Source organism: Pinus tabuliformis, chromosome 1_1 (assembly GCF_031772625.1).
Source record: "Pinus tabuliformis cultivar Carrire ecotype Pingquan chromosome 1_1, CPIR1, whole genome shotgun sequence".
NCBI classification, from domain to species: Eukaryota; Viridiplantae; Streptophyta; class Pinopsida; order Pinales; family Pinaceae; genus Pinus; species Pinus tabuliformis.
The window spans coordinates 16992124-17013452 of NC_142297.1; the positions used below are offsets into that span (position 1 = coordinate 16992124).

The 21329-nt window shown below is 36.0% G+C and overlaps 1 protein-coding gene across 1 annotated transcript; it reads right to left on the reverse strand.

The window, feature by feature from the left end:
* Positions 1–1249: 1249 nt before the first annotated feature.
* LOC149211389 (uncharacterized) lies at positions 1250–2715 on the reverse strand. Its single transcript, XM_089391491.1, has one exon. The coding sequence runs from the start codon at positions 2363–2365 to the stop codon at positions 1646–1648; it is 720 nt and encodes a 239-aa protein (XP_089247617.1). The 5' UTR covers positions 2366–2715; the 3' UTR covers positions 1250–1645.
* Positions 2716–21329: the final 18614 nt, after the last annotated feature.

The window sequence follows — 21329 nt, forward strand, 5'->3', positions numbered from 1 at the left end:
TACTTATTTTGAGAAAGGAATATAGTCTTCGGATGTTGAGTTACTTTAATACCAAGATAGTAATGAATATAGCCCAAATCAGTCATTTCAAAACCTTTCCTCAATTCCTTCTTTATGGATGCAATGTAGCTCTCATTGTTCCCTGTCATCAAAAGATCATCTACATATACCACCAGATACACAATTGTTTTGCCAACTTTCTTGACAACAAAGTTGCATCATCAAGATCATAATGTTTGAAGTTGAGTTTCAGAAGATGCCCAGTTAACTTTTCATACTAGACTCGCAGTACTTGCTTGAGGCCATACAAGGATTTCAACATCCATACTTTACCTTCTTCAATAAATGAACAAGTGGAAATGTTATTCTTGAAGATAATATAAGGTGTCGCACCTCATGCAAACATTAAGGAATCTTCTACCCCATCCTTTTTGGATGTAGCAATGCTTTTGAGTTCACCCAACCCACTTGTCCCATGAAGGATTTAAGTAAGTCGAGACAATCTTTGGTCAACCCAAACCAAATGCCTAAGATCATTTTGGATGAATTTCTTTTGAAAACCCCACTCAACTCTCAAACAAAGAGTTCAAACCAAAGGGTTCTTGGTAAAGGGCTTGAAAAAGACAACTTAAGTCTCCATAATGAAGTAGCTTGTACTTGGCTCTATAAAGAGAAGCAACCCAAATCTTGTAACCACTTTGGTATGATTCTCCTCCCATTGAAAAAAAGACGTAAATACTACAGAGAAGTAGCCCAAATCTTGATGTAACCACTTTGGTTTGCTTCTCCTCCCATTGCCAACAATGATGTAAATAGAAGGTAGCAATGGTAGTGGGCATACGTGTGCAGTGAGTGAACACGTATGTCTATGTAGAGGTCAATATTGTACACACGGACAATATTTAGCGAACTACTCTCCTAGTGTATGAGGTGCTACCAAAGGTTTATCATGCCATTTTGTGTTCGGTCCATAACAATAAGCCAATCATAACATTTTAAGCGTTACTCAAAAGTACATGGGCTTAAATTCAATCTCAAATAAGGGCGAAACTCAGAAAAATTAGAGAGTGCCAAAAAAAAGACCAAAAACGCCATTAAGTTCAACAAATGGAGTATTGTGTAACCTGGTTCTTTTAGAGACCAAAACCAAAATCGGAAGCTTGCTGCAATACACATCCCACATGGAATTAAAAATTAAATTATTGATCCAACATTAAAACCCTCGGCATTCAGCTGACAGAAATCAAGATGCAAAATAGAATTTTCAACATGGACATCAATTGTTGCTCTTTACAATTAAAAAGTAAAACTGATCAGCACAATCCGTATGTGCCAAAACAAGATCCGGATAAGCATTTTTCATTGGCCCTCTCCAATACTGCTCTTAACCCAGCAAAAACAATAATGTCTTAGAGAACCCACAAAAAAAATACATCCAATAAAATCCCCCCAACGTACAAACATGCCCCCACAGATGACTAATGAGCATAAGTTCAATTCCCAATGGCCAAAAGCCCTCTAGCTCGTTATCGTATGCCCTCGAATTCCTTATGTGCAGCGAAAATTAAAAAGGCTTCACAGTAAATATTCAAACTTGAAAGAAAAATTTTAAACAAGGGGGTTCCCAAAAAATGCAGCAATCAGTTCAGTCCAAAAACCCGGTTTGTCGCCAGACAGCGTTGCGCACCCGGCTTTGATCCCGTCCTTTGAGCGTCCGCCCCAAGCCCTCGCACATCGAAAACGTGGTCATCTGGGACATTGCATATTCACGTGCCGTAATCTCATGCGGGGGCAGCCTCTCTTCATCATTCTCATCATCGTCCTCAACTTCTTCCAAACCAGGGTTCGCCATAAGCTGGGATTTCATCGAAGTCTGCTTACTTTTAGACCACGGGGGTACGTTCACCGGCGCGGAACGGTGATACATCCGTGCAGAGCCCGAATACTCTTCTGAACTCCTCGGCTTAACAGAGACCCCAGTCGGAATCATCCTCGCCGTGGCCACGTTGCCAGGGCTTCTGCTTAGGCTCGACCGGCCCAACGAGCGCCTGTCATCAGTCAGCGCAACGGACAACCCCGAGACCCCGTGCTCGATTCCCACCCGCCTCCTGGCAGCATTGATGTTGCTTCCATTACGACTTCCGCCAATACTGCTGAAGCCATTACTCAGACCGATCCCTGAAAGCCCACTTCTTATCTGCGGTTCCTTGGGCGTTTCTTCATAATCTCCGGACCAGACCACGTCCGATTCGTCCCATTCAACACCGTTCGACAAAACAGGCTCCGTTGCGTTGTTGCCTAATAACAGCTTAGCCGCGCTCAATCCTGACGAAATCTTCGGCGGTCGATTGTTTCCCCCTTCCATAATAATTCCAATTTACTCTGATATCTTCCTAAGAAAACCAATATACCTTCAAAGATCTGTACATCTCATGGCCGCCTTCTTTAATAGCTTGAAAGTGCACCAAAGAAGTCCCCTTTCTCGATCAAGAAACCCTTAAATTCCGGAGAGTTTCTAGGGAACAGAAGGCCCTCGTCATCACTCCAGGCTGATAACCACTCAAAACCGACGAATTATCACGCAAAGCAACGCAGAATCTTCACAAACCCCCTCTTTAAAACCCTCGGCACCTTTACAACACCGATCCCGGGCTTCAACCGGCGACCTCGTCCCTGCCCTTTATTGGGATGGGTAGTTTGCCACTGCTATTTGTAAAAGCCTGTATTGCTTTTAATAGCCATTTATGCTGTCGCTTTTTGATGGCGTGGCTGCTGAGCTTTGGTTTTTTATCTTATTCCAGGTATCCATCGTTTATTGCATATTCTTCGAATCGAACTGGGACAGGTAGAACCTATACACGTCATAATTCGACAACTGTTGTGTAGTTGTCCACGTGGAATAAAGCATGAATGTGACGGGACTGACAGTCTCTGAACAGATAAGGTTACTAATTCGAGAATTTTAATGGGGGTTTCAACTGAGAAATTATTGTGTGCATCCATCATCATTGTGAGGAAGAAGACTTTGTTTTGCCTTCTCAAATTCATTGTTTTAAAAGGGCAGTACGGTTTTGGTTGGTTGGTCGTTTTGTGGGTTAGTTGGTTATGGATGTTTTTGATGGATGGCATGTTGCACGTTAGTGTTAATTTAATAATAATAGGTTTGTGTGGTTGGTGAGGGATGATATTTGTGAGTAATATATATTATTTTTAGAGATGATATTTGTGAGTAATATACATTATATTATTATTTTAAATAATAGTAATGGTGAATTTAAAATATTAATTTATTGTATAATTAGTTATAATTATTTAGTGTAAGGGAGATGTATATGTAAAAGTAAAAAATTTAATAATTATATTGAAAGTGTTTTTTGGGGTTTTTACTGGGTAAATCTAGCCAATAAGATTGTTTGATTTTCATCGTTCATTTGCGATTTTCTAGCTTGATAGATCACTATGTTGAGACGTTGTGTTGAGTGCATTCTTCATACATACCATGGTGGTAGAGATGCTCCTATAAACAACTATGACAGTGTTACTCACCAACAAATGTTCTCCCGTCCTCATTTTTCTGATAATCTATTTAGCGAGGGGTTTGTCAAGAAGCTGGGAGCATTTATTTTGAAGCTTCACAGAAAAAGGGTCGAATACATCAAGCAAATGAAGAAGCAATCTGTCCCATAGGTTATCTTTAGCCTCGTGAACGTTAAAATAATTTATTCTTTATTTCTTCTATTTAACTTGATGCCAAGATCTTGTTCTTCACCTTGTCTTGGCGATGAACCACACTAGATGGTGAAATGGGTCGCCAAAACTTGATGATGTGATTTTTACCGAAATTTTTCTTATTTTTCAAGAGTTTTATATTTAGTGATTTAATTTTTCAAGATAATCTTCCCAAATCTTCTATTCCTTAGTGTACCTTTGCACCTTTAGGAGCAATTGCTAGTATATTTATATGATAAAATAAATATAGTTTCATCTTAACTTAGTGTAATCAAATATCTCAAGATGCAAATTATTTTTTTGAGTGCATTTGGTAGATTATTTAAGATGGATCTATGTTGGTTCTTAATAATATTATTTATATTATATAGATTTCATATATATATATATATATATATTTGCATTTTTTTATTTTATTGAAACGTTGATTTGATGTCTCTAGAATACTTCCAAAATATTTTTTAGTAGTAGGGAGAAAAGAGGGTTTAAATATATCTCAAAAGTAATTATCACATTTTTGCCTTTAGATTTAATTAAATAAATATTACAATATTAAATTAAAATAAAATATTTATAAAATATTTTGATTGTGAAATGAGTTTTGGTTTTTGGGCATGTGGTATTGATGAGCCATGGTATTGGCCCATGGTATCATTAAAAAGTCTATTTACAAGTTAATAATATTCATGGTAAAGTGGAGGTCAATATCCATAATTAAGAATCTTGTTTTATTGTAAATGTATGGTAAAATATATTGTAAGTTGTGGTCTTAATGGAGGTTCATGGTCGTCATTATCAATTAAATTTAAATATGGTTACCAAATCATTATTTTAATTTATTTGGTAAAGTGGATCTTAATTTATAACTATTATTTATATGTTATATATTTTAATGTGATATGTATATTAGAGTTTTTTAATTTAAAAAAGTGTTTGTACTTTTATTTTAAAAAACAAAATTACAATATAACAAATTATTTTTATTTTTATGTTTATTACTTTTTATGTTCATCTTATATGGATGTGAGGTTTGGGGTTGTAGCATCTCTAGAGAATCGTGGAGAAAGATTGAGCAAATCCAGAAGCATTTTATAATGTATAACCTCAAAATTAAAAGCAACACACCCTATCCTATTCTCCTTATAGAAGTGGGTCTTTCCCCTATCGAGAGCCTAGCTATGACTAGGCTTCTGTTGTTCAAGCACAAGCTCAATAACATAGGAGACCATAGACTTCCTAAACTAGCTTTAAACTCCATCCAAAACCACGTAAGACACAAGCGAGGCTGGTATAAAGACACCAGGGCCTGGTTAAACCATTGGGAGATCCACGAGAATGTTGCATTACAAAACATTAATAACATTAAAAATGTTGTTACTTCTAAGTTCAAAGAAAATTAATATAGCCAAGATTACTCTCATGAGACCCATAGTGAAACCAGTGGTTGGACAGTTCCTAAAACACCATGGATGGAAAGGTTATGCCATCTCTATAAGAATACGAATATCGAGGATGAAAATCACTTCCTCTTAGAGTGCTCCGCATACAACCACATTAGATCTCAGTTTCAAAATCTCTATTGCAATACTAACCTTCCTAGCCTTTTACGATGTCAAAATTACAGTGAGCTGAGAAGGCTTCTCTTCAAGCTTTTTGAGCATAGGAATAAAATATTAAATCAAACTAAATAATTTGTTTCTTTAGGTCCGAATAACCAAAGTTTGGTCTCAGTGGATGTTAACCATCATCATCATCATCATTTTCATTTTTTATTAATTTGTAAACTTATTTACAAACATAAAACATTTTAACATATTATACTTTATATTATTTTAATATTTTATTTTTTTTAATTAAACTGACATGTAAATGTTTACAAATATTTAAACATAACCCTATACCAAATACTTCTTAAAACAATAATTAAAAATATATATATTTTTTGTTTTTTTCTTAATAAAAAAATAAAACTCTTATAAAAATTATGACTTTGTACTTCCCTTTATCTATCTCTTAAAAACGGAGTTATGGACTTCAATGCCTTTAATGTTTTTTTTTTCTCGGCAATACTAACTACTTTTATATTAATATGTACAGAAAACTTTACATCCAAAGAAGCTGGCTGCCCAGGGCCAACTGTGGCACCATGGGTGGCATTATCAGACTTGTATTTTTGCCTCGCAGGGCGATCGTATCAGAAGGATCAAAATTCACAACGCTGAGAGTTTCCAGAATGGCACCATAACGACCCACGCAGGGGCACTTCCAAAAAAACATGTAACCCAGACAAACTGTAGAAACTGAAAGCATAACCATAAACATACAAAAACCGGGCAACCGAAAAAGACTTGTGCCCAACAGAAGACTCCGTCCCCACTGCGACGGTGGAGACCGCATGCAAGACTTAGCAACAAGAAGAACACAGACCACCATATAGAACAGAAAATTGAAATTGTCCATACCCCAGAATCCGACCCGAGAGAAGGAGGCAAAAGCACAAGAACGCCGCTGAGAGCTATTCCTCTGGCTCTTCTTCCATAGCCATAGGATTTTGCTCAGGTTCTGGCTGCTCGGGAGCTCGACGATGGGTGGGAGGTTGAGAGTGCTCTCTCCCCGAATTGCCCTCCTCACTTGCCGGTTCCTCCACTGGGAGCTTCCCCCGACCGCTTGCTGAACCTTCCGCTTCAATTGACGGCTCCCCCATTGGGAGCTTCCCCTTACCGCGCGCAGTGCTATCCTCAGCCAGGACCAGAGACGATTCTTCTTCGTTCTCCTCTTGAATTTTGGTGAAAAGCACAGAGATATGTGCATTAATACCTGGATTATCCCCGGAGCTACCCAGTGTGAAGATGACTGAACCAAATGCAGGGAGCTTGGCCTCCCCTCCACTAGAGCTTCCCACTTCCATGACTTGACAGGCCGGGATAGGTGTTGCTCCCATTCTTCTATAACAGTAACAGCAGCAACAATGATGATGAACATCCGCAGCTGGGGGACGAGAGGATTCTCCGCGCCCGGGTCCTCTACGACAAGGCATCCTTTCACGCACCATGATAACCACCAGCCCCTTCTTCCGTTCCCGAGCAGACGAGGTCCGGCAATGGTTCCAAGCCCTCCCCACAACTTGCAATCCCCAATTCGGGATAGAGCAATACTCAAATAAGCGTATACACAGTCCAGGGCACGCAGGTGTGAAGCGAACCTCGGCCCAACTCTCAACCACCAGCTCGCAGCATAGACGCTCAACGCTCTGTGAATTCCTCTCAATGCGATGAGCTCCCTTCCCCAACCAGTCCTCATACTTAAACCGCTTAACATCACCATTGAAATGACCTGCATTGAATGCCCCTCGCAGGTTTGCCATTCCCTCCAGCGGCTCCATTAAGGATGCCCAGAAACCTCTCCAGTTATGATGTTTCGGCGGCTTGAGGCATTAAAGGCCCAAGCTCTATCACGTGGCAGCCCATGCCCGGCATGTGGCTCGCCATTGTTTATCTCGATGCCACCCGCATCCGGGGTTCAATGCCTTTAATGTTAAAAGTGCATCTCAATCCTTTTTATGTAAAAGAAAATTAAGATTAATTTGAGGAGATGTTATTAAGTAATTAAAAAAAATATATATATATATATATATATATATATATATATATATATATATATATATATATATATATATATATGTATATGTATATGTATATGTATATGTATATATGTATATGTATATATATATATATATATGTATATGTATATATATATATATATATATAAAATAATAGTTAGAAAAATAAATTAAATATAAATATATTTTATTAAAAGTAAAATATTAAAAATATATATATATAATTTTTTTATGTTTAAAGTATAAATAATTTTATTGTTAGATATGAAGAGAGGTTGTAATGTTATGTAAATGTTTTGACTCTGTCAAATTACTAAAGATTTTTGAACTCCTGTTTTTAAGAACTCATAGTTTTTCTCATGATATTTTTCTCTAATTTAACATTTTTAAAGACATAAAATTCCAATGATTTTTTTTTCCAAACCAGAAGATTCTGTTGAGATGGAAGCCAAATGCAAATGTTAGATGTCAATTGTTTGAGTGACCTCAAATAGGTCTTGGTTAAGCATTAGAGTGGAGTATTATCCTGAAATTATATGGCCAAATCAATATTAAAATAGTTGAGTATTAAAAGATTAATTATAAATTATTAAATAAGAAATTTATTTTTAAATTATTTTTTGTTTAATTTAATATATATATATTGTGAAGCTTCTTCTTATACATCAAATATATAACATTAAACATATTGTTACTTCTAAGTTCAAAGAAAAATTGTGGTGTGAGAAAGATTTAGCGTCTAAAAGAAAATTAAGTTATTATAAGAAGGTCATCAACCCCACCCTTGAAGATCAAAAGTATCTCTCTATTCTAACTAGCTCAAAAAAGAAAATTAATATAGCAAAGATTAGAACGAATTCTCATGAGCTCCATAGTGAGACTGGCCGCTAGGTAGTTCCTAAAACGCCATGGATGGAAAGGTTATGCCATATTTGTGAGAATAAGAGCATCGAGGATGAAAACCACTTCCTCTTAGAGTGCCCTGCATACAACCACATTAGATCTCAATTTCACAACCTTTGTTACAATACTGACCTTTCTAACCTTTTACAATGCCAAAATTATAGTGAACTCGGGAGGCTTCTCTCCAAGCTTTTTGAGCATCGGAATAAAATCTTAAATCAAAATAAATAATTTGTCTTTTTAGATCCGATAGATCATTATTTGGTCTCAGTGAACGTTAACAACCATCATCATCATCATCATCATAATTTGAAATCTATCCAACTCAAGGAAAAAATCAAATATATGAAAATGCAAACATTCCTCCAATTTTACGCTTAAAAGAATTAAGCATTGCAAAATTAATTTATAAATTAAAATTAAATCAATTTAAAGTCCTTATTAAAAAAAAAACACAAGGATATACATAATGTCATCTCACTCTAAATTCTCACGGACTTTACATTAAAAAAAGAGAATCATAATTCTCGACCTCACTTTACATTTAATAAAAAGGAGAATCGTAATTCTCGACCTCACTTTACATTTAATAAAAAAGAGAGCCATCGATCTAGATTCCTCTCATGTCAGAAGCAAATCTTAGTCCCACTATCTGAACAAAGGGGTGTTTCTATATCATAAAAAAAATAGTCTAATTAGGATAAAAAATCATAAGTATTTTTGAAAAGATAGGAATCTTTATTCCATTAATTCAAAACGAAAAAATCAATATCTCGATTCCTTTTAAACTCAATTCTTTTTAAGTTCAGACTTTTTAAAATGGAAATTAATTTTAATTTTATTTAATATATATAAATATATTTTTAATAAAATAAAATAAATTTAAATTGATTTTTTTTAAATTAATAAAAGATTATTGAAATTTTTAATTTTATTTTATTGTTTTAAATTTTGATTATGATGATGATGAAGAATGTCCACTAAGACTAATGTGGTCTATCAAACCTTAAGAAAAGGGAATCTAATTGTCATTCTTCAAAATCTTGTTTATGTGATCAAGGAGCAAAGAAAGAAGTGTTCCAAGATCGCTATAGTTCGACTCACTTAATAAGTCAAGAAGATTGGAGGTGTCGCTGATGATGGGGAATTGAGAGCGGATGTGGGCAAGAGCCGGGCAGTCTAAAAGGAAGTGAACGTCCCAGGGAGTCTTGGGAGTAGACCACCGCCTGGTCTCACTCCGAAGCTCATGAGAGTTAGTTCTAATCCTAGCGATGTTCATTTTCTTCTTAGTGCTAGTCAACATAGAAAGACAATTCTCATTATCAAGGGTGGGGTTAATCACCTCCTTATAGTACCTTAACTTCCTTTTACTCTCCAACTCCTTAGCATCCCACTTCGTGTCCTTAAAACTAGAGGTAAGAGTATCTTTGATACTGTCCTTGCTTCCCATGATTATCTCCTCCTTAATCCCCCCAAAGGTTGAGCTAAGACTGAGCATCCTGATGCCACCCGCGATTGAGGTGCAGGTGGAGGTTTTGACTAAAGTTAGAAGCAATTTTTGGGAGCCTCTTGGATTCCATATTGTGAAGCTTCTTCTTATACATCAAATCTAAACATAATTGCACTTTCAATGGGGTACATACCAACTTTGATCAAGAGGATAGGAAAGGGATTATTTCCCTTGATCTTGAGGTTATAGGTTATGAACTGCTTTTGGATCATCTCAATCTTTCTCCACGACTCCCTAGATATACTACACCCCCAAACTTCACATCTGTATAAGATAACATGGGTGACAAGAGTTTCAAAGAGGAACCTTTTTTTACTCCAAATGTAAAGATCGACTAACTTACAATTGTTTTCAAGTTCATAATAAGCTTTCCAACCTCTGATGATTCTTTTCTCGAAAATATAATTCGAGTTGAGCTGATGAGGAAAGTCAATACCCAAATATTTATAAGAAGAAACCTGCTCAAGATAACGGTTGTCATAGATGAAACTACCATGGGTGATCTTTTTGGATTTAATGATCATGACTTTAATCTTGTCAATATTAACTGTCATACCCATTTTGGAACAGTAGACACGAAGAGTCTTAAGCTGCTTGTCTAGGTCATCATGGATTCTTTCCAGAAGAACGATATCATCAGCATAAAGAAGAAGAGTGATGATAATACCAGCGAGCTCGGTGCCTTTGCAGCTTGCAGTTTCCAGACACTCCTCTAGCTTATCGATGTAAATACCAAAAATGGTAGGGGAAAGGGGACAACCTTGCTTAACCCCGATATTACATTTAATATCTTTAGACCACCCTTCATTGGTCTTAAGCTTGGAAATGACAATCTCGTAGAGGCGGATCACATCAATCCTCAATTCAGGAGGAACCATGATCTCTTAAAGCCTCTCCCAAAGCTTATCTCGGAGGATAGTGTCGAAAGATTTTCTAAAGTCCACAAAACAACAAAAGAGATCGGTTTTGCTATTGCAGCATTCCTCTGCGATGATCCCAATGGTGAAAAGGTGGTCGATGGTCGAGTGATGTCTCCTAAAACCAGCTTGCCCTTTAACTCTTTTACCCTGGTTCTCAAGCCAAAGGCTAAGTTTTTTTTCCAGAATGAGCTCGTAAAGCTTGGTTAGGATGTGGCTAATCATAATGGTCTTGTAGTTAGAAGGAACGCTTTTGTCCCCGTTTTTGAAGATATGCACAATAAGACTTTGCATCCAAAGCTTAGGGAATCCATGCTTTACAGCCAAATTGAGAAGCTTGTGGAGATGAGGAATGAGGATAGATTTTCCCATTTTAAAGATCTTAGCTTGCTAACCTTCAATGTCTTTGGCTTTCCCATTAGCGAGCTTATTAATCCCAGACTCAACATCTTCCAGAGAAAAAATATCATCCTTAATAAGAGTGTTTAAGATGGTGCCCATGGTGTCCGGAGAGTCATACAACTTCTTAATATAATTATCCGAATTTTCTAGGGGTATAAAATGATTATCTTTAGTTTTACGGACAATCACATTCCGCCAAAACTTTTTGGGCGCAACTTTAGATAGGTGGAGAAGATGCTCTTGTCTCTTATTAATATATGACCTCTTCTTCTCTTAATGAGAGCTTTGTATATACTAATATTATGGAGCTTAATGCTTTCAGTGGGGGCATCTTTGATTACTTTCCTGACAATCTTACAGTCTTTGTCATACCAAGGATTAGAAGTTCTATTATTTTTCTTATACGAAATCTTAGTAGAGAATTTGCTAATGGTGGTGGAAAGGGTAGTAGTAAAATGGTAATAGATTTGATCAATGTTGTTTTTATAAGTCAGGGAGCCTAAATCTCTTTCCAAATCCCTTAAGAAAAGGTCGACATTACTTTTATCGAAGTGAATGTGACTTTTGCTTTCACTGTTCTCCTGCATGTGGGTGGTATGTATAGCAAGATTGAGGGATAAAGACAAAGGTCTATGGTCAGAGTCAGGCTCGTACTCGTTAAGAAGCTCAAAGTTTGTAATATGGTTAAGGACATGGATGTCAGAAATCACATAATCCATGATGCTGCTACCTAGCCCATGGAAACAGGTCATATGACCGGAGAGAGGCCATTTATTAATACCATTACAAATGATTAGGTCCTGGGAACTATAAAGTTTGAGGAGCTTTGTGCCAAATAAGTTCTCGATTATGTCTTTAGATTTTCTCTTGAAATTATTAGCTGAGTTACCATCCTCATCGAGCCACAAGGGGTCGGGGTTAGAATGAGCCCATAAAGCTTGGCTAGGATGTGGTTAATCATAATGGTCCTATAGTTAGAGGGAACGCTTTTGTCCCCATTTTTGAAGATAGTCACAATAAGGCTTTGCGTCCAAAGCTTGGGGAATTCATGCTTTAAAGCCAAATTGAGAAGCTTGTAGAGATAAGGAATGAGGATAGATTTTCCCATTTAATAAATTATATTAATAATCATTTAATAAATGAAAATTAAGTAATTATCAAATAAACATTTAATCAAAATCAAATAACAATTTAAATGTGGTTTCTAGGAAATTCAACTTTAAACACTCTACCAGAACACAATTATTAAACGCTAGCCTCTTCCAAAACACACCGAGACCGATGACAAAAGCTGCACCAATTCAAATCAACAAGAAAATGATCACGACCATTCATGCTTTCCAAACAATCCCTTCTCCCTTATCTTGCATTTTTGCATAATGTTGAAAAGAAAAAGGCAGTGAAATCTGCAAACCATTTATTGATTTCAATGTTGATATGGTTGTAAATGTCAGAGGAATAATATTAAACCCAAGGGATAAATATTATAAACCCAAGGTATATATGGGTGGTAGGCGTGGGGAGTTCTTATAGTTTTGGAGAATAAATTAAAGCAAACTTTTCGTGGGACTTGGTCTAGTTTCTAATAACCAAGTTGAAATAAATGGGATTCTCCAAGACTTATCCCTACCCAGTTCTCTCTCAATTCCCTCATTATTGTTGGAGACTCCAATAATATTATCAACTACATTAACCTTGACATGATTCTCAATGACTTCAAGCTTAAATCCATTCTTCAGAGAATTATGACCCTTTTATCCACCATGTAAGAAATTCAAGCGAAACACATCCTTAGAGATATCAACACTCTAGCTCACTTGCTAGCCAAGCATGCTACTAGCCTACCATCGAGAACTTTAATGGTAAATGGAACCATGGGCAAGGTCCCAATCCCTTAATTTATAATTAAGTATTTTATCAAATTAAAAACATATAATCCCCCCTTCCCCATGCAACATGTATTGTCACGAGCCTCTACATGTTGCAGATTGGGGGCATGATCCTCTTCATAATATCCTCAATCCTTGTCCCACCTCCCATCACTTTGCCATAACAAACCTATACCTTGCAAAATTAGAAGACTGTTAGCCATATCCGTGGAAGAGCATGTGAACAATGAATCTAACTTCTCCTTTGTTACCCCACCTCCCCTATAGCATCCCCTTTCAAAGTTCTCTAAGTGTGATGATGGATGAAAGGGGACAAGATCAATTATGATATTTCAAGACCTCCCTAATTACCGCTTCTGCCTCTCCCACTCCAACTATATCATTTATAGCTATGGTATTATCACTATCCATTCCATGGATTTTGAAGAATTCATGGTTTTCCCTCGGCCCCTTCCTATTTGAATTCTATTCCCCCAACTTCTCTTAGTTATGTACCACTCTCTACTATCTTTGTTTTCTCATCTCGTTGACCTTCTTCTCCAAAGAATTTCCTAATGGCAAAAGAGAAAAGGATTGACCAATCCACGAGCAATCAATCGAAAACTAAGGAACATATAGACATTATAGACCAAAACTAGGGAGCTTACAGACATTATAGACCAATTTGCACTCCATGTTAAATTAGATGGTCTAGCAGCTAGAATGGATGTTATCTTGCAAATTTTGTCAGCTTAGAAATGCCATATACAACGGTTAGGAGACGATATTCTTAAAATATTCTCTCAAATAGATTCAATTCAACTTGCTCAAAGAGAAGGAGGATTTTGTGATCCACTCATAGCTTCCACAACCAATTTAGCATATTATGTGGCTCTAGTGGTTCTAGATTTGAACTAGGTAGCAGAAGAAAATATCATTGTTATTGATAACTAGTTTGCTTCTTAATTTTTTCTTTTGGAGTGATCTCAAAATGTTGTAAAATCCTAGGAGTTTTCTATAAACTTTGTACTTTCTTTTTCCTTTTTTTGGAAATAAACTTTCTTCTATTAAACTGATACCATATTACATAATATCAAAATCCTTTTGTCGTGGTCTGTCAGATTGAAAATCAGACCAGGTGCAAAAGTTAATCTATTTTATCCCAAATGTCCATATTCCAATCAAATACATACAAAAATATATATTATCCAAGACTTCATTATGCAATACAATATGCCACGGTATTTGTAAGTTCCAAGTGAAGTAGAAAAACCATAAGTTAACTGCAACTGTCAAGAGGACATGGAAATATCAATAGTGCCTAGAATAGTTATATTGATTGGAGGTGTAGGATTTGGTTTGTTGCATAGTTGCTCCTCAATGCTAGCAAATTCTTCACGTTCTTCCACCACCTAATGAGGTCTACAAACTTTATACTTATAGAAATTTGTGAATATATATAAATGGAAATGATATAGAAAAGTTGACAAACTTAGGCCATTTTTGAGAAACTATCTCAGAACCCTGAATATAAACAACTATGGCAAGAATACAAATATTAGGTTATTATTAAAAAGATGATCATACAACTTTGTTTATAACAATTTTGATTCATTATAAAATTATCCAAATTGTTAAAAATATAAAATATTTTTTTTGTAAGCAAGAAAAATTCATTATATTATTAAAAATCTACATAGAGTACATGCATTGATAAACATGAACAGATTATGTCCAAGTTCGTTATGTTTGCAAAAACCTTCCAGGCCTAAAGCATGCTTGGGAGGGACCATCTACCCTTAAGTGGGAAACCAGATGGTCTCCCTTAGAGTCTAGAAACCAATTTTGGACAGTGGGGAACCATTGCAAAAACAAATGTAACAGAAACTGCGTGGACATTGACAATAAATTATCACAAGGAAAACGATAAAGTAGTAGAGGTTGAGAATGCATTTCCTGGAGATAGTTAGCGAGCCTGGCCATGTTGAGCAAGATACTATAAGGGATCATCATAGCCTTCTAGTAACCATGGAGGTTGTTCCAACTCAACAAACACTCCACTTGTGTTGGTGGTTGGCCTCCTGCCACGAGGTTTCACCCTTCATATTATTTGCAACAGTTGTCTTGTTAGTTAAAGTTTGTGCATTCTCCACATGGTTGGAAGGGCCAGGACCACCTGATTGCTTTTCCTTCTTTTTTTTGATTCCTTGGAGGTGCCAGAATGGGAGGCTTAGTACCTTGATGGATCGAGTATGCATTATTTGAGTTGCCTAGCAAGTTGGAGGAAGTCAAAGGAGGGGGTGGAGCAGGGAATTGAATTCCCATAATGGCTGAAAGGACTATCAGAGTTTACCGAGTCTAGATTAGATAGAGATATGTGTCCGCAATTTTTCTTTCCATGACCTGTAGGACCTCTTATGGATCCCTCAAGCGGAAACCAAACAAGTTTTTGACTACCCAATGACCATTGCAGGTGTTCCTAAGCTCTTGCGCTTCCACAACCGAGACCAAGCGTCTAATATGGAGTGGCAAATATTCATCAAATTGCTCCTATTTTTTTCCATGCTAAGGAGGGGGAGGTTGACAACCTCTTCCTCGCCCTCCTCTCTTGGCGCATCCTCATTCACGATCCATAGCAGTTAGACAGGAAAATGTGCTACCTAGAATCAAGCTCCTTGATCTTCGTTGCTTTGCAAATGCAATAGAGGCCAACCAACTACAAAGCACTTAGAATGAAAAAACCAATGTCCCTTTGTGGAATAATGTTTGAACCCATGTCCCAAGCAAGGTATGAATTCCCTATCCTCGTCCGCTCGCCACCTTCCTCTCTGCATTTAATGTAATATGAGACACTAACAGAGGAGGATCACCACCCAACCCTCATGCATTAATGTGTTATATTGCACTAGAATGAGAAGCGTGATGGGCATCAATATTCGAGAGGACATAGAGATCTGGGGTGAAAAATAATATATTAAAAAATAACCTTTATTTTATGAAAAACAATGGATTTAAAAAATATAGATATTAAAATAAACAAGGTAGAAAGTAAATAAATCTAAACATTTTTTATCCCTTGTTTTTCATATATATATATATATATATATTTTTAGCATGCAGATTTCCATAATTAAGAATATGATGATGAAAGCTTCTGGAATACTATGCGTTCTCATCGAGGTGTTTGATGTTTCAGGTGAACACTTCACTCATCTTCAAGGACAAAAAGCTCAGGTTGATGATGCGAAGAGTTCCAAGCCAAGAATAAATAGGGGATAGAGATAGAATATGACCACTAGGGCAGGTAAAAAGGAAGTGAATGTTGATGATTTAACATTTATTATTGATAATTATTAATCATTTGAAAATTTGGGGGAGAGGGAAGAGTTAAGGATAAAATTAGAATAAATGAAAAATATTGATTTAAAGAACTAAAAGAATTTGGGTTAAGGTCAAAATTAGAAATCAAGTGAAATTGAATTAATAAAAATAATAAATTTATTTTAAATTAGGTCAAAATGATATTAATACTACAAATAATAGGGTTAAATATTTATATTAAAATAGTATTGAACTAGGGACAACATACTCATTGCCCACTTTCGGCCAACATAGGTCACATTAGACACATTTATCATGCCAAATGAACGTGGCAGGGTCCATAGAGGGGTTGCTTGATACCAGGAACGAGTTTACTGAGGCAAAACCTACATGCACTACAAAATTCAAGCATCCCCCTCTCACTTCAGGGAACTCACTCCTCAACATGTTCAAGCTGAGATTTCCAACATCGAGGAGGAAACCTCCTCTCACAAGAACCATTCTTAATCGCCATGAATCATGATTGGACATACTTCACTCTCTTGAGCATGTCCATAATCATTTGTGCAAGTTGGACAGAAGAATGGATCGACTTAAGCATCACCTTGGCCTTATCCCTGCAATTGAACAAACCTTAGTCGGTCTGCCAACCCCTCTACCAGTAATAGGATCATATTTGGAACTTGCAGCTTAATAGTTATGTTTTTTTTTTTTTTTTTTTTTAACATCTATTTTTTGTCTCCTTTATATTTGGCCAACTTGGCCTGCAAAATAACAGTAATAGTTCTAGTGTACTTGATGACATGTTCCACCTGGCTCTCTCTCCCTTACGAAGGGTTGAATTTTGGTTTTGTTTTGGTATCCCCAACGCAAGGCTAGCTGGTATTGTGTAATATGATATGTAACCCCCAGTTTTTTTTATTAATGAAAATTTTACACAAAAAATAATATTGAACTATTATTTTTTATTAGCATCGAAATATAAAACTTTAAATAGTATTAAAGTAATATTAAATAAAATAAATTCCCCCAATGGGGTTGCAACTTGAGGCAAGTGGGAGTCTGGGCCTTCATGCCCACCACCTTGCATCTGATGAAAATGAAAATCATTAAATTTAAGGGGTGGCATGGCCACCCTTGTGCATGCCTTTTCATGCAACACTTTGATTGACATCATATGAATAAGGAAAAAATATTATGGGATTAGCTACACAATGTTGGGTCATGTCTAAACATGGGGGAATTGGTATCCCTTGCCATTGGTGACAAGTGAGAACTTAAGGGGATTATTCATTGATCTTGGATAAGGTACTTCCACACCACTTGATTCAATATTCTCATATGTGATAACTTCTAAAGGAGGGAAAAGTTTGGGCGGAGAACACATATGGTAGCACTGGAGCTGGGTCGCTTCTCCAAGTTGGTTTTGAGTAGGCCAGTGGATAGACTTTGCATAAAAGATTTGGTGTTTTTCCAACTTGGGGTAACTTTTATCTTTCCCTTTTCTCTTATCTCTATTATTATTTTGTGGTTTAATGTATGGTTTGCAATATGGATGCATATTTCCAATAAAGATATGTTTAATTTGCGTATCTCTTTGGTTCTCCAGTACTGTAGAAGTGTCTGGTCTTTCTAAGATGTTTGGGAAGACCTTTGTCTTTTGTTGACAAAGTCAGGGAGGAAGGGGGCCCTTCTGTTCAAGGTTACAATCTCTTATGGGACTCTTGTAAAGTTGGTTTGTCCTCCCCATCGGTCTCAGGATTTATTTGTGGGAGGGGTTTTAATTCCTAGGGATTTATTATTGGGTTTGCAATTGTTGGTTAGCCTATGACCTCTATTGGGAAGGTAGGGTACCATCAGGTTGTAGAAAATTGTGGTTTGAAACTCTGTTTATTAGAAGTTATTAATCTTTGTCCCACAGGGAGCTAGAAAACTATGTATGTATTTGGGCCTATAGTTTTCATAGAATTGTGGAGGCTTCTGCAGTAGAACCCCTCCACTTACTTTCTATGTCTTGTTGACAGTGAATTCATGGTTTGTAGGGTTGTTGAAATGTAGTGTCAAAGGATGCAAAGTCGTAGAGGTGAGGAGATGGTTGTGGACCTCTGGGGCGTAACCAAGACCACTTGCAATCCCAAGAGGAAGCAAAAAACTTTCAAGAGACTGCCCCCATGGATGTCATAAATGAATTGCAGAACTTGGAGAATTTTGCTGCTAGTGATTTCCATGCTATGTCAGACTCAAAACTCTAAGAGGAATTTCGGAATTTGGTTTTGGACCCGAGTCATACCAAGGGTTTTAGGGAGCGATATATGAAAGCCCTTTTCCTTTACTAGAAAATGAAGACTTTAATGGGTAGAATCCTTATGGAGTGACAAGTGGACTAGTATAATATTTTCGCTAACTTAGCAGACGTTAAAAGGGAGCAATGTAATATGAGTCGGTTTCACATGGAATAAATGGACAACTTACTAGCTTAGATCGAGTGCCATATCCCATGTATTTCTACGTCATCAACCCCTCAAGGATCTAATGCAATAGACCCGATTTCGGTTAACTCTTTAGACTCTTAGTTGATTGATGTGCTCTATTGATATGTTTTGGTTTGATGTTTCTTTAGACTCTCTAGTTAGGTTGCAAATGTTGTCATTGTTACATTTTTGGACTTGTTACTCGATTAATAAATGGTCAAAAATATCTAGTTTCCCACTGGGTACTTTGGGACCATGAGGTGAATAGCCTTGATGGAAGAATGGGCTAAATGATGTATTTTTTTGTTTTTGTGGTAATGAAAGGCAACACACATTAGAATAAAAAAATATTAAATTAAAATTAGAATAGTATAAAAATAGTGTTAAATTAGAGTTAGATTAAATTAATATATAAATATAATTAAATAAGTATTAAAATATTAGATTAATTTAGTATAAAAATGATATTAAATTAGAATTAGATGAAATTTATTTTAAAATTGGTCAAATTGATATTAATCCTAAGATTAGGTTAAAGATTTATATTAAAATAGTATTGAATAATTAAGTCTTTAAAATAATACTAAAACAAGTGCAATATGAAATGTTGTTGCTTAGTACCTACCTCTTATGCAAAAGTAGAGAACCCTTATGGAGTGAATGTGATCATATAACTTGGTTATATTAAGTGCATGACTTAAGCACTACAACCTTTGTGGAGGGGGAATCAAGTTGTTAATAATCTATTGGGACATGATAACATAGTTTTATGAAAAAAAGGTTGACAACAATTAAATAATTAAACAAAAATAAATGTTATGATTAATAAAATATATTAATGGAAAAAGGTGAAAAACCAATGTTATTAGAAAATAATATTGTTATTAGAAAGAATACAACAATTAATAAAAAAACAAGCAACTAATGATATTTATTATTATATGAGGCATGGTATTACACATTCAGTTTTGCTTTGACGTGCATATTAGTTTGTTTTTGACCAAAAGTTTCTGCCACTTAACCATAGTTTAACATTAGGAATTCATTTTTTGTTTTTTTATTATTATTATTTAAATTTATTTATTTGTAAAATGATTGGTTGAGGTCTTATTATGGGTTCTTTAGTAACTTCAATTTATGTTAGTTATTCCATGGATGTAGGTGATTAATTGTGCAGGTACAACGCTGTTCATTCGGGCGGGCAAGTGGTATGGCCGCATGGCAACCCGCGCTGCTTCCAAGATGCCCACCGCCATAATTTATGGCGTTTCAATGCTACCTGAAATCCGAAAAACTTTAATGACGGGAGAGAGTCGAGGCCACCTAATTTTGGTCATTAAGATGGAGAATGTTGAGTGCCTTCCCCCTGTTATGCCTCCTTTGGCCTGACACTGCCTCCCCGCTACGGCAAAGCCGAGCTCTCGAACACCCACGGGGAGAAGATGCCAGCTCCTCTGCTGCATTGAGATGAACGAAGGTGCCCACTTCTCGCACAACCAGCTTTGTTGCTACATAATTGCCGCTTCGGCCCTCAATTATGCGACTGATAGTCAAATTCCTCACTTCCCTGCCTCCACAAACCATTCCATCCCCTCTCCACTTCCCCACCTCCCCCCTCCTTCCCCTTTTCACCTTTCACCTGATCTTCTTTTGTCTTCTTTGTCACCTTGCCCGTCCCTCCTCCCCCTCCTCCCCCTATTCTCTCTCTTCCCCCCACCCCACACCTTTTTACACTTCCCCACCTCCCCCCCTCCTTCCCCACTTTTCCCTTTTATAAAAAAAAAAAGGCATATATATTAACGTGTATATATGTTAATATAAACAATATTAGTTAATCCTATTTCTTAGTTTTTGGTGATGGCATACAACAATACAACAATTTATTAGTTGTTTTATTTTTGTGATGAATTCTTTTTTATTATCTTTTAATTTAATTAAACTGTATTTAAGCTAAGCTGCGGGTACTAGCTACTATGTAGCCCTTGTTAAAAATAAGTATGATAATGAATGGAAAGAAAATATTAATTATAGAAAAACATTATATATTTGAATTTTTTTTTTGAAATAAATTTATGAGGACACTTAGTGATTAGGGTTTTTTTTTTTAACAATTCTTAATTATGAAAAGTTGATTTTAAAACCAAATAAATTAGTTAGTCACCAATAAAAAATTAGAAATTCAAATTTTAAAAATTCAAAAAATAATTTTCAATTTCTAAAAATAAAGTCTAATATTTAATTTTACCAAAACTTTAATAAACTTTGGAATTAGTTTCTAAAATTTTGCAGATTAATTAAGAGTCAAAGCATTTTGACCCAAATTGATTACAATATACTTTGCCTTCGGCGGGGATATTAAGTATCTCTACAATATATATATATATATATATATATATATCTTTATTAGATTAGTTCATTAATCTAAACCCTGATGATGAACCTCAATAAATGGTTTAAAACATGTCGACCTAAAGAATTGGAATGTGATTTACTTGAAGAATTCCTCTAAAAACATTATGAACCACAAAAGCTTGCACTCTAAGGTATAATATATTATATTTAAAATGCTATGTTAGAATAGTATAAAAA